Source organism: Myotis daubentonii, chromosome 9 (genome assembly GCF_963259705.1).
Source record: "Myotis daubentonii chromosome 9, mMyoDau2.1, whole genome shotgun sequence".
NCBI classification, from domain to species: Eukaryota; Metazoa; Chordata; class Mammalia; order Chiroptera; family Vespertilionidae; genus Myotis; species Myotis daubentonii.
This window is the reverse complement of record NC_081848.1, coordinates 10,044,267-10,059,472: the sequence shown is the minus strand read 5'-3', so window position 1 is coordinate 10,059,472 and position 15,206 is coordinate 10,044,267. Positions and strand designations below refer to the sequence as shown.

Here is a 15,206-nt window from a genome sequence, read left to right as displayed (position 1 = left end):
AGTGGACATACAGAAAGCCAAGAGACATATGAAAACATGCTCAAAGTTACTAATCATCCAACAGAGGCAAATCAAAGCGACAATGAGTACCATCTCAAACCTGTCAGAATGACTATCATCAACAAATCAACAAATGACAAGTATTGGTGAGGATTTGGAGAAAAAAGAACGCTTGTACACTGCTGGTGGGGATGCAAACTGGTCCAGCCACAGTATGGAGTTTTCTCAAAAAATTAAAAATGGAAATTCTACTTGACCCAGTAATCCATTTCTAGAAATATATCCCAAGAAATCAGAAACATCAATCAGAAAGTATATATGCACCCCTATGCTCACAGCAGTACAACTTACAATAGCTAAGATCTGGAAACAGCCTAAGGGTCCATCAGCAGATGAGTGGATTAAAAAACTGTGGTACATCTACATAATGAAATACGACACTTCTGTAAAAAAGAAAGAACTGGAAAAGAGGAAATAGGAAAATGATGACTGTACTTTTTGACTCTAAAAGAGACTAAATCTTCAAAGAAACTAATAAATATAAATATGGGTATCAACTCACTGATAAAATGACCTATGTGACCCTGGGGCTCAAAACAATACCGTTGTAATTAGCTAGTTTATATATCCTATATAATAAAAGCCTAATATGCTAAGTGTCCGGTTGTCCAGTTGGCCATTCAAGCAATCAAAGCATAATATGCTAATGATATGCTAAGACCACTCAACTGCTCGCTATGACGTGCACTGACCACCAGGGGGCAGACAGTCAACTGGTTAACCAGTCGCTGTGACGCACACTGACCACGAGGGGACAGACACCCAATGCAGAAGCTGACCCCTGGTGGTCAGTGCACTCCCACAGGGGGAGCGCCGCTCAGCTAGAAGCCGGGCTCACGTCTGCTGAGAGCAGCTGCAGTGGTGGAAGCCTCTCCCGCCTCCAAGGCAGCACTACTGGGCAGCGGCGTCAGCCTCAACGGGGCTGGGATGAGAGCAGCAGCAAAGCTGCGCTCAGCCCTGGCTGGGGTTCCTCTTTGGCTACCTGCCACTTTGGTACTACTACATCCCCTGAGGGGTCCCGGATTGCAAGAGGGCACAGGCCAGGCAGAGGGACCCTACCCGTGCACGAATCCATGCACCAGGCCTCTAGTTATTAATAATAGGAAGGGGCCAATGGAAGGTCAGATATTATAAGCATGGCAATTTGGGCAGCTTCACCAGGAAGCTGCAGTTTTACACTCTCTGGGAAACTACTGACCCATTCCCTGCAGTTTGCAGGCAAGAGAGGTCAAAGGGGAGATAGACAGATAGATGCATGAGTAATAAAGTTGGAATGACATAGGAAAAATGCCTGTCAGTCAAAACTGGGAACAGAGATCACTGGCCATAGTGGGCAGGGATAATGTAAGCCTGTGAAAATTTGGGAAAATTGCCGGTGTCCAGCCCCAGCAGGTCCAGGGGTTCCCAAGGGCGTAGACGGAGTCGGCGAAGAAGGAATGACACGGAGACAGCGTTCAGTTGATCAGCAGCCTAGCCAGGATCTCCATCCAGGATCTCCAGTCAAGTTCTGGTCTGGATCTCCAGAGAGGTTCTGCTTAGGATCTCCAGCCAGGTTCTGTAGCCATGTCCCCTCGCTAGGTTCTCCAGCCAGGTTCTGTCTGAGATCTCCAGCCAGGTTCGGTCACCAGGTTCTAGTCAGGTTCTCTTGCCATATTTCTGTAGTCAGGCTCAGTCCAGGATCTTTTGCCATGTTCTCTCCAGCGAAGTTCTTCTGTCTCTAGGGTCCGTGTAGGTTCTGTCTTCTTGATTCTGTTCTAAGTTCTGTGTGTTTCTGTCTTGTTACAACTGTATTTATACCAGTTGATTCAATCCTATCAATCTCTATTACAAAGGTTAGGGCGTTTCTTATCTCCATTCCAGGGAGAAAAGATTATGTAGCTTAAGCATGATTGTTCGTAGTTAAAGTGATTAATTACCCGCCTGGCACTTAGTGAAGGGGTTTTATTCCCTCCCTAACTTCAGGGGAAAATCCCTACCTGGGGAAACAACCTTTCTCAGAGGTGACCTTGGTTAAAACACATAGTGCCAAGAAGGTGAGCAAACATATTAAGAAAAGTATGCCATATATGCCAGGTCCCTTGAAACAGCAAGGATGGACCGGCTCCCGGCAAAAAATATAATTCCCTGGACAAAGGAGCTTGCTCATTTGGGAGCCCTCTCTCTTGGCTCTGTGGTTCCTTTGGCTTTGCTCCTGCCCATGTTCCCTCCATAGCTATGTTGCCCTGTGGACCCCAGATTCAAAGAACAGATGAACTGCAGCAGGGAACATGACGTAAGTTAGCCTGATGCCAGATTGAACTCTGCCCCAATCTGAAGAGAAAGCTCTGGGCAATAGCTTTGATCCTAGCTCTGCTGAAGCCACAGCTACACTTCTTCTATAGCGGGACAGAGGGAAATGGGACCTTAGAAACTCAGGATTTAATTCCATGCAAATAAAAATTACTTGTTCTCCTGAAAAAAAAAAAAATGTTCTCTGTATTAATGAGTCTTTTTCTGTTCTGTCTGTTTGTTTTGTCTTTGTTAGATTCCACATTTAAAATCATATGGCATTTGTCTTTCTCTGTCTGACTTATTCACTTCGCACAATACCCTCTAGGTCCATCCATGCTGTTGTGGTAATTTCATGCAGTTCTTTTTTCTATGCTGTCTTATTTTTATAGTGTTTTAGCTTGGTTTTCAATAGCAACCTTTCATGAAGTTACTCTTCCCATGGGTGGGAAGAATCATTTATTTTATATAAATGAATAAAAAGGTGGTAAAGTACACTAAAATATATATGAATGTATACTAATCTAAATAAATGATTTAATCTACACTAATAAAAGAGAAAAATGGTAATTGGCGTACGACGAAACCCTTTCATTGGCTAATCAGGGCTATATGCAAATTAACTGCCAACTATGATTGGCAGTTAACTGCCAACAAGATGGCGGTTAATTTGCATATGTAGGCACAATGCAGGGAGGCGAAAGGGAAAGCAGGAAGAAGCCCCCTGCCACTGACAGTGATCAGAAACCCGGGGGGGAGCTAAGAGCTGGGGGGCAGGGCAAAGGCGGCCCTGGGGCCGCCTTTGCCCTGCCCCCCAGCCATGATCGGAGAATCAGGCGCCTTTGCCACCCTGGCCAGTGATAGCAGGAAGTAGGGGTGAAGCCAGCGATGGGAGCTGGACACAGTCGAAGCTGGCAGTCCCGGGAGCTAGGGGTCCCTTGCCTGGGCCTAAAGCGGAGCCCACGATCGCGGGGCCGCTGCAGCTGCGGGTCCCCGCTGCCCAGGCCGAACGCGTCAGCCAGAGGCGTCCTGCAGGGGCAGGGGCGGAGCCCGCACGATCGCGGCGCCTCCCGCTGCCACTGCGGGTCCCCGCTGCCCGGGCCGGACGCCTAGGCCAGAGGCGTTAGGCCTGGGCAGGGGCGGAGCCTGCAACCGTGGGGAGCTGGGCGTCCCCTGCCCAGGCCTGACACCTCTGCCGGAGGCCTCAGGCCTGGTCAAGGGGCCGATCCAGTGATTGGTGATCGGAGGGTGATGAGGGTCAACTCCTCTGGCCGAGGCATCAGGCCTGGGCGGGGGGCTGAGCCGGGGATTGGGGGGATATGATGGTCCCCTTGCCCAGGCCTGAAGCCTGGGTCAGAGGCGTCAGGCTTGGGCGGGGGGTGGAGCAAGCGATCAGAGGGAGATGGGGGTCCCCTGCCCAGGCATGATTCCTGGGCCAGAGGCCTCAGGCCTGGGCGGGGGCCAGAGCCAGTGATCGGGGGGAGATGGGGGTCCCCTGTCCAAGCCTGACACCTCTGGCGGAGGCGTCAGGCCTGGGCAAGGGGCCGATCAGGCGGTCGGAGGGTGATGGGGGTCTATGCCTCTGGCTGAGGCATCAGGCCTGGGCAAGGGGCAGAGCCAGCAATCGGAGGGGTCTGGGGGTCCCCTGCCCAGGCCTGATGCCTGGGCCAGAGGCATCAGGCCTGGGCTGGGGGCAGAACCAGTGATGGGGGGAAATGAGGGTCCCCTGCCCAGGCCTGACACCTCTGTCAGAGGCGTCAGGCCTGGGCAAGGGGCCGATCCTGCGATTGGAGGGTGATGGGGGTCAACACCTAAGGGCTCCTAGTATGTGAGAGGGGGCAGGCTGGGCTGAGGGACACTCCCCCCCCCACAAACACCCAGTGCACGAATTTCGTGCACCGGGCCCCTAGTAAATATATAAATGGGGAAGAGGAGTTTCAAATATTCCCCTGCCAAGAGGTGGAGCTATTCTTAGCCTCTCCACTTTGAAAGTAAGCTAGACTTAGTAACTATCGTCCAAAGCATGGAGTAAGAAAGGGGGAAATACTAACCTCAGGGTAGAAAAACCTGACCAACACTAAGGTAAGTGATGAAGGTGAACATCACTAGTGATATCATGTAGTTAGTATGTACCCACAAATGTGATGTGATATGATGAGAAGGGCACTTTATCTCTTGGTATTCTTCCCAAATATTAATAACTCAGTCTAATCATGAGAAAAACATCAGGGAAAAAAAAACAGAATGAGGAAGAGTCTACATATATATACTTTGACTAGGCCTCTTGAAGACTGTCAACGTCATGAAAACAAAAACAGACTGAGAAACTGTCATTAAGCAGAAGGGACTAAGGAGACCTAACAACTAAATACAATGTGGGACCCTAGATTCAACGATTCAATCCTGGAACAGAAAAAGGATCATAATAGCAAAACATCAAGTGAAGTCCAAGTTTAGTTAATAGTAAGGTAACTATGTCAGCTTCTTCATTTTGACAAATGTACTGTAGTAAATAATACGAAACAATGGGAGTGCTATCTTAGCAAATTTACTGTACATCTAAAATTATTATAAGTTAGAAGGTATTTTTTTATATTTTTATATTTTTGAGTTTTTTAAGAGGTTACTTTGGTATATTATCTCTTTGGAAAAGAAAATATCCTTGTGTTTCTAAGATTTCTGTTCTTATTTAAAGACTAGAAAAATTCTTAGGCTCTACTCCAGACCTACTAAATCAGGAACTTTGATTTGAAGGTAAGCTAGACTTAGTCTAGTCCAGTGATGGCGAACCTATGACATGCGTGTCAGAGGTGACACGCAAACTCATTTTTTTGGTTGATTTTTCTTTGTTAAATGGCATTTAAATATATAAAATAAATATCAAAAATATAAGTCTTTGTTTTACTATGGTTGCAAATATCAAAAAATTTTGATATGTGACACAAAACCAGAGTTAAGTTAGGGTTTTTCAAAATGCTGACATGCTAAGCTCAAAAGATTCGCCATCACTAGTTCAATGATCTGTTTTAACAAGCCTCTATGGCAGCGGTTCTCAACCTGTGGGTCGCAATCCCTTTGGCAGTCGAACGACCCTTTCACAGGGGTCGCCTAAGACCATCCTGCATATCAGATATTTACATTACGATTCATAACAGTAGCAACATTACAGTTATGAAGTAGCAACGAAAATAATTTTATGGTTGGGTCATATGAGGAACTATAGTTAAAGGGCCAGAAGGTTGAGAACCACTGCTCTAGGGGATTCTAAGAACATTAAAGATTGAGAACAAGTGGACTAGACTATTCCTCTATATATCACAACTATTTAATATTTAATGCACATTTTAAAACTTTAGGCAAAAAACTAGGGAAAATCCTAGTAAAGTAAGTAGTTCAATTGAAAAATAATATATCAATATTTCTTTATCAGTTTTGATAAATGTACAATGTTAACAACAGAAGAAACTAGGAATAGCTTATTCAAAAACCCTATATACTCTAAAGTATTTATAACTTTTCTATAAATCTAAAACTATCCTAAACTAAAGCTTATTTAATAAAATAAGATTATATTTGGAATAATGAATCAGACCTTCTTGTTTAATGCCAGTTTTCTTCAGTTGTCTGAGAAGATTTCCACTTCCTCTCAGAACTGTCTTCAAAGCTCTCAAACCCCAGTCATAATGTTGTTGAGGTGTCAAAAGTTCCCTTAAGTAAAAACATGAAAATCATAAAGCATCAAACAGCTATCAGGAATTCCTTTTATCATCATATCCAAAGAAATACAGAATGTAACTAATGACAAATAAAAATGAGTACTGATATCTCATACATATATATAAAAGACCCAATCACAAAATTATCATTCAAGTAAAATGTTGAAGATGAATGGTTCATAAACTGGCTATCTCCCCGCCACACACACACACTTTTTTTAATTTAAATTTTATTTTTCAATTAAAGATTACATACAATATTATTTTGTATTAGTTGTATTAGGTGTAAAGCATAGTGGTTAAACATTCACATACTTTACAATGTCTCTTCCCCCCAATATTTTTAGTACCGACCTGGTACCATACATAGTTAATACAATAATATTGACTGTATTCCCTATACTGTACTTTATATCCCAATGACTATTTTGTAATTACCAATTTGTACTATAAACTGGCTAGAATCTTAATGATTATACAATTACCTGTTTCCTTTATTCCTAAAATTTTTAATCAATCTATCTAGCTCTCAATCTCTGAAATCCTAGTTGTCACTACCTTTTAAATGATATGGACTAGAATTCTCAATTACCCAAAGAAGCTAAAAGCCAGTCTCTATTACCAAAAATAAGACATAAGAAAGACTCCCTCCAAAGAATAAGTTTTCAGTGGTCAAATGGTAAATAAGATCAATAAGTGTCATTTAGCTGGAGCACTCCAAAAAAATTTTTTCCTAAAAAAGTGAGATTAGATCTCTGGTATTTACTAAAAACAAGTAGTTTAGGTCCAGATGTTTTAATTACTTAAAGTAAAATCTTTCCTGTCACACCTTAAGTACAATCACCAATATGAAAATCATTGAATAAATTGGACAAATGAGAAAACAGTCACTAATAAACATAATCAATCATTGGAACCACAAAATATAAAAATAAAACAGAAAAACTCACCTAGATAGATTGAAAATAGCTACCAATTTCCTGCCCAATACTTGAGCATCTTTAAAGCCTTCTGAATAGAGAATAACTTCTGCAATGAGCTCATTGTCTGGACGAGACATGGCTACTGGCCGAAAAAGCTGTTTAAGATTATCAGGCAGTTTTTGCCTTCCTCCATATCCTTTTCCAGCAGGATTCATAGTGATAAAAATGCCAGAATTCGAATTTATTTCTACCTGAAAAATTAATTTAAAATACAGGGATCAAATATCTGAAACTATAAATATAAAACATTACCAACAGATTTGTGACATACTTCTACACATAAATACCTTAGCAAAAAAACTAACAACTAATGTGCTAACCGTCTCCTTATTCAACATATAATAAACTCCTTAGGAATCATACTGCTTTATAGAGGTTCTTTATAATCAGTTTTTTGAGGCTAAAAGTTTAGATGATAACTAGTTTGCATGCCTATTCATTCATGCAACACATGTTTACTGAAAGCTTTCCTTGTGTTATAATTTGCTAAGTACACACAGACAACACAACTCTGAACTAAAGCCAGTAATAGTTTATTCCCTTCTAACAAAGAAGCAATCATAGTGTAATAAATTCTTTGACGGGGAAGAGCAGAATATCAGAAGAGTACCTAGGAGGGGCAGTTCAACACAGCTCAAAGAATAGAAGCTAAATTAGAACATGTAAACTATGAATGGGCAGTTAGGAAGTAGAAATATCTAAAGTAGAAAAATCCTGGCTATAAAGGAAAGAAAAGAGAAAGAGCAGTGATCGGAACAAAAGATGGATTACATTTGCTTATGTTTTAGCTATATAACATTATTATGTATAATATATTAAGAAGGAAAAGATTTGATTATGTTTAAAAGCCAATGAGGAATGGGTCCAGGAAGGAAGGCAGAGGGGACAACTCCAAGCGGATCCCTGGGAAGCCGATTCCAAAGCACAGGTGGGAAGATAAGCACTGGCTGAGAGAAAGGACCACTCTTTCTCAGTAAGAAGAAGAAAGGAAAAGGAAATATGGAAGAAAATAAATTTTGATGATAAAGAGCTAAAAACTTAATACTTTCTCAAGAGTTTAAACATCATGTAAATAACATGTGAATAATTTACAACTGGTCTTACTTTTGTGCCCTACCCAGAAAAACTTGTATTGTGAATATATTATTATAGATAAGAGGATAAATGTACAGTTCTTTTAACTTTCAGTGTGTTCAACATTACTGTAATAGAAACTACTTCAAAGGATGCGGTGAGTATGAAATGAAACAATGCATTAAAACACTAAGCACAGTACTAGCACAGACTGATGCTCAATAAATGTTAGCAAATATTATATCTCAATTATTCTAAATAGTTTGAAGGTTAATTAATGATAGAATGAGACCCAAAAAAGGGGGAGAAACCTCAGAGAAACTCACAGGCAAAAAATGTTTAACACATCGGTCACAGATTAGAAACAGGGGTGCCAGGAGAAATAAAGATAGAATACTGCCTGAATACGAGTGATGGCAAAGTCTTATAAAATGTTTTAATTCTTTAAATTACAAACATATTTTTATACCTCTTTGCCAAGCAGCTCACATACACTTCTATGATTCTTCAAAGCATCTTGAATTGTCTGGATCTGCATAGAAACTGCTGATAGTACAGCTTCTTCCAGTCTGTTGAATTCATCAAAACAACCCCAGGCCCCACACTTGACCAAACCAACAAATATTCGTCCCATTGATTTTACATCGATGCCCTTAAAAATAACAATAAAAATTATATTCACTAAAAAGCAACTGAAATCGCTAATAATAATTTAACAGTTTATGTCATTTATTCATAAGGTAATCATTTCACATATCTCTGCCTCTTTTGCTCTAAAAAATAGAGATTAAATAGCTACTCTTTCAAACTCAGAGTGGTTTCAAGGAGTAAACAAAATAATTCAGGTGAAAGTATTCTGAAAAGTACACAAAACTAAACAAATACTATTTTTGCTTTGGTTATTCTTTAAGTCAAAATACAAATCCTACACAAAATATTTTTTAAATGAATTTAAAATTTACCTTTTCTATTTACTATTCTCCTTACTAAAATCTTTTTCTAAACTCTAACATAAAACTGTTTCTTTATAATAATTCTCTTTAGAAAAGTTTTGGGACTATACTACATGGAACCTTTCTCCATTTTACTTTTCAAATAAAACAAATTCTATTTTCAAGCGATTTAAAAGTAGAGTGATTTTAAATACAACTTTGATATATAAGTACATGAAAACTAATCCAACCATCTAACTAGTTCACTATTACTTAGCTGGATATTTATTGATTCTACCTCATCACAATTAAAAACTAAAACTTGTCTTCCAAGAAGTCCACCCAACGCTTTGACTGATTCAGTTTTTCCAGTTCCAGCTGGTCCGTAAGGATTTCCTCCAAGTCCCATCTTCATGGCTTGAGTGAGAGTTAGGTAGCACTTGTCGGTCAGTGGAGTATACACCAGCTTGGGAGCATTACCCTACACAAGGGAAATAAGGTTTTTATATGCATGTTCTAATTACCATTTACAAATATTTACACAGTGTGAAATTCTTCTTAAAAAGATAAAGAGGCAACAAAAAGATTAACGTTTTTAACATAGAACAGTATCCAAAATATTTTTAATGAAAGAAGCTTTCGAAAATGCAAACTGGAATTAAACTTAATTATTTTCAAGCATGTATTTTTATTCTTTCCTCAATTAATATAATGTTAGGTTTTCAAAACAGTCTCTTGAGTTTTCTATAATAGTACAAAAACATACTTCTAAGGCAAACAAATCCAAAAATACATAATAATCAAGTATAAAAAGGCATTTTGTTTTGTATTTTAAATTCATGTAAATTATTTCCTTAAATTTTATAACCTTCACATATCAGAATTATTTGGAGACCTCAAAGTGTAATTAATTTGAACAATTTCTTATGAAACAATTTTAACATCATATAATTTTCAAATTCTCTACTAAATTTTAGGGAAGACAGATTCCAATTCCAGCTGCAGTTTATGTTTTTCCTTAGTTTAGGCAGACAGATTGGGTCTCAAAATGCATTTCCTTTTTGAAAGAGCCAATTGGCAACTCTCTGACATATGCTTACTTACATAATTGCCAAATTTTTCTGATGATTGATTATGATAAAAATAAGGCAGAAAGGATTCAGATGCACTTATTTTTAGAAAAGGCTATATGAGTTAGGTTATTTTTTCAGAAGTTGTTTTACCTTGAAAAACAAAAACATTTAGTAAACCTATTTTAACATATTTAAAATTGCACAACATTGTCCTTGTATAAGGAGGCACAAACCAAATCACTTCCATTGGGGTTGCCTATATTCAATCTACTTCAATTGAAGATATATCTCAAATTCTATATAAATACTACTCTAAGAAAAGATACACTTAGAGAATTCAGTACAATACTGCCATTATTTTAACTTTTTGATAAAGAGAATGATTTTTTTCCAATATAACATTTTTTAATTATGATGAAACAGAAAGAAAACATTCTTGAAAGTTATAACTAAAATAAAAATAAATCTTTCATCCAAAAGAAAATTTCCTTTAAAGTAAGTAATTTCTAACAGAAAAATAAAACATTTCTGCTACAAGTCATACCTGATACTCATAAGTATACTGAAGTTCAGTATCCACCATTTGAACATAACATATATCATCACTTTTCATATAGAATCTAACTTGTTTTTTCCAAGCCCAATCTTCAATTGTATGAACTTGAACTTGATTCAACTGTTTCACCACATCAATATTATGAATAATGTCAAGGATCAATGCTTTAAGTTTAAGCTCCATAATGCCAGATTCTATATACAAATAAATATAATTGGAGAAAATGTTAGCCTGTGACTTACATACATTATGATATCTTTATACAGGGGATTTCTTAATTAATGTAAATGGTAAATTCATGATATATTTGAGTGGCACAGTAATATAGAACATAGTAATATACACACACACACACACACATATGTATATATCAAATCCACCATCTGTAAGAAATAATAATTTTGTATGTGAAACATCGACATTCACTAGGAAATGAGTTCTGGTTCCTTATGAAGGAGTAAGCACACCCTGCCTTCCTTCCCTCTGAATGCAGGAGTAAAAAACATGGGCAACATGCACTGAACTGCTACTGAGGACCCTGAAAAGTAAAAAGGATTAGGCAACTGAGGAAGGTCAGAATTAGAAGTGCTATCAAACACGCAGAGAATTTACCTTTTGCTTGTTTCCTCTCTGTATTCCTAGGCCTGACACAGTGCAGCCTGAAACCCAGATTGCTGTAGACAGGGAGTCTCCAAGAGCAGGAGTCTCCAGCAAGTAGCTACAGTGCTGGCAGTTAAGACCCAGAAGTGCTCATAACTCTCAGGGAAGGGAGCACTCCTCTGAAATCAGAGAAGCTATGATCCTGAAAGAGTAGGACAAACCGCTGCTGCTCTTTTTCTCTCTGTGTTCTCCCATCAATTGGCCCACATTATGGGTGTGGTCATTGATAGTGTGCAGAAAAGTATAAAGTATATGAAACCTCAGCTTTCTGGCCAGAGGACCAAAAAGGGGGGCCCAATGGAACCAGAAACTACTGGGAAGACCATGGAGAGAAAAGAGATTAGAAAAACGACCCTATAAACTTGCTTATGAATTCAGGCTCATCTCCAAACTGTGCAGGTCTCATCCTCAACATCAAACCAAAGACTTTGAGAACTGGCCACTAGATGGTTCACACGTGCGATCTATACTAGCACAGTAGATTTGGAAAACAGAACTGACAATGGAACCACACCCACAGAAGGTTTGCTGGAACTTGTGGCCTGAACCAAATATGATCAATTGCTAAATGAAAAATATCAACATAGATATTTTAATATTACATTAATCTAGGGGATTTAAACAAAATCCAGACTCTATAACACAATTTTCAAAATGTCCAGGACACAATCCAAAATCATTCAACATACAAAGAACAAAAAAAATCAAATCACATAAGAAAGATGGAAGGAATAAAGACATTCTCAGATGAAGGAAATCTATGAGAATTCATAGACAACAAACAATCCTGCTCTAAAAGAAACACTAAAGGAAGTTCTTCAAACAGAAGGAAAAAGGAACAAGAAGGAAAATTGGAGCATCAAGATGAAGGAAGGGCAATGGAAATGGTAAGCATCTAGGTAAATATAATGGACTATTTTTCTCTTGAGTCCTTTAAAAACGTTTGATGGTTAAAGGAAAAAAAATACAATATAATCTCATGGAGTTTTCATTGTATGTAGATGTAACATTAAGTCAACATCAAGATAAAAAGTGGGATATAAAGAAAACTATATTATAGTAAGGTTTCTGCATTTTAAGTACAATTTAAAAGTTAAGTGTATATATATATAGTAACTTCTAAAGTAACGTCCAAACTAGATAGCCAGAAACAATAAATGAATTAAGATAGAATACCAAAAAATGTTCAAATAACTGAAAAGTAGGCAGAAAATGGAACATTTTCCCATACCAGTATTGCCCGAATCTTCAGAACTTGTGTCGATGTCAGTATAGTGCTCTAACTTATTCACTAGTTGTGCTTCAATCTGATGAAGGCTGTGGTCTTGGATAGCATTTTCTACATCTTCAGTAAATTTAATCTGCTCCGCCAAGCATAATATCTATTAAATTTAGAGAAAACATGTTTTTAAGAGGTGATTTTACTTAGGAATATTTTATCAACTTAAGAAAAGAAACCCTTTTCCCCAAAATTTCTATTGTATTGAATCTCTGTACCTGAATGCCCTTTTGGTACCTCAAATATTAACAGAGAATGCAGCCTAAGCTTACTTCTCAGAACTCATACTATCTCCCATAGGCCTATTTGGTGGGTCCTAGAACTCACCAAGCTTATGGTAAGAGAAGGGACTTGATACTTTCTTCCGCTGACTCTCCTCATAAATGGCTTCTTTTCAACCAGTAAGATGCAAAGATAACAGAGTATGATGCATTCTATTTAATACGTAATCTGCTAGCATTCCAAATAATCACTCACTGTATTACTGAAGTCTGCCATTTCAAATTCCAATTTTATCTTAAATTAAGATCTGTCCTATCTTTCAGTCTAACACGCAAAAAACAGAAACTAGCTCTAGATCAATATAGGTATCTTTACCTTTATATAAAACATGAGACGCTCACCCTGCTTCAGAGGCTTTCTTTAATATAGCAAGACTACTAATAAAGCAAATTGTACATTTAAATACCTGTCTTTGAAAACTTATATTAAAATAGTTTGATACAGTTCTTAGACAAACAAGGTAAATCAATATCCTCCTTTAAATTAAAGGCATAATCCACTATCATATTAAAACAGCAAACCTATTCACCTATTACTATTGAACAGATTGTTTTTTGTGCTATATAAATTTCAGCATCCAGATGAATATCATCAAATGCTTCTATTAACAGGTTAAGTCATTTAGTTATCTACATATGCATTTTATAATTTAGTATAGCAGGCTAAGCTACTGTCTTGCTCTAACTTAAAACACTGTGTAAATATCATATTAGATTCATTTATGGAAGAGAAAGCCAATTAGTAACTCTTTCCAGGGCAAAGTTATCTGCCATACTTTGTTATCTGCCAAACTCACCAGCTTCTTTAATCAGATATATGGTGAAGCATTTAAGCAGATCCAAATCTGCTTTTTTGTGAAAAGGCTCTGCTCTTTAATTTTCTTACTAAAATATTCACTCACCACCTCCACACTAATACTGATACATGTGAATTTTTTTCAGGAAATACTCCTGAATTTCTGTACTATAAATACACATAAATCATCTCAATTACTAACAGTCTGACATACAGTTTCTGTGAGAGATTAACAGAAATGATAGTCAAGATACACTCTTGGCTACTTCTAAAGTCACGTTACCATTAACATATGTGCATGGGCACTAATGTTATTCATTAAAATGTAATGATCTCTAACAGTGCTCTACAAACATTACATGATCTAAACAAAATGAGTTGGCAATGTCAGTATTATTACATTCTCTTAACTAAATGTCAAAACGAATCACTCAGAGAATAACTGGAAAAAGCAGGATTTGAACCCAAGGCTGTCAGATTCTTTCTACTTACCCTGCTACCTTCTTCCCAGACGAGAAAGTGAATTCTCTTATCCTTACAACAATACCTTTAAAGAACTGAATTAACAGTATATAATAACCTGTACCAGACATTCATGTGATGACTTACATCATTCTAGCCCCTCATGGAAATGCTCTTGACATAATTTTTCTTAGCATACCACTAATAAACTAGAATTCTTTGTTTTGATAGATTAATGACCTACAGTGGACCCTTGAACAAGATGAGTTTGAACTGCATCAGTTCACTTATACACACGTTTTAAAAAGTATGGGGTGGGGCAAAAGTTGGTTTACAGTTGTTCCATGGAAAATAATACAATAATTAATAAATAATAATAATACAAGAATAAGATCTGTTTCATGTACTCACAACTGTAAACCTACTTGCTCCACCCTGTATAGAGTCAGCACTTCATATTCCTGTGTTGAGCATCAGGGGATTCAACCAACTGTGGATCAAAATACTGTTTGGTGCCATCAACACTAATCAACACTAATAAAAGAGAAAAATGGTAATTGGCGTACGAGCTACCCTTTTCATTGGCTAATCAGGGCTATATGCAAATTAACTGCCAACTAAGATTGGCAGTTAACTGCCAACTAAGATTGGCAGTTAACTGCCAACTAAGATTGGCAGTTAACTGCCAACAAGATGGCGGTTAATTTGCATATGTAGGCACAAAGCAGGGAGGCGAAAGGGAAAGCAGGAAGAAGCCCCCTGCCACTGACAGTGATCAGAAACCCAGGGGGGAGCTAAGAGCTGGGGGGCAGGGCAAAGGCGGCCCTGGGGCCGCCTTTGCCCTGCCCCCCAGCCATGATCCAAGAATCAGGTGCCTTTTCCGCCCTGGCCAGTGATAGCAGGAAGTGGGGTGGAGCCAGCGATGGGAGCTGGGCGCTGTCGAAGCTGGCAGTCCCGGGAGTTAGGGGTCCCTTGCCTGGGCCTAAAGCGAAGCCCACGATCGCGGGGCCGCTGCAGCTGCGGGTCCCCGCTGCCCGGGCCAGATGCCTAAGCCAGAGGCGTCAGG

General features: G+C 38.6%; 1 protein-coding gene across 3 annotated transcripts in view; it reads right to left on the bottom strand.

The window, feature by feature from the left end:
- DYNC2H1 (dynein cytoplasmic 2 heavy chain 1) overlaps nucleotides 1–15,206 on the bottom strand; it is a 305,024-nt gene that overhangs the window by 228,113 nt on the left and 61,705 nt on the right. For all 3 annotated transcript variants that reach the window (XM_059707923.1, XM_059707921.1, XM_059707922.1), the window contains exons 31-36: nucleotides 12,554–12,704; nucleotides 10,651–10,856; nucleotides 9,332–9,514; nucleotides 8,571–8,753; nucleotides 6,995–7,218; nucleotides 5,921–6,036 (exon numbers count right to left, since the gene is read on the bottom strand). In XM_059707923.1, coding sequence (XP_059563906.1) covers nucleotides 5,921–6,036; nucleotides 6,995–7,218; nucleotides 8,571–8,753; nucleotides 9,332–9,514; nucleotides 10,651–10,856; nucleotides 12,554–12,704 — 1,063 coding nt within the window. The remainder of the gene's footprint in view (nucleotides 1–5,920; nucleotides 6,037–6,994; nucleotides 7,219–8,570; nucleotides 8,754–9,331; nucleotides 9,515–10,650; nucleotides 10,857–12,553; nucleotides 12,705–15,206) is intronic.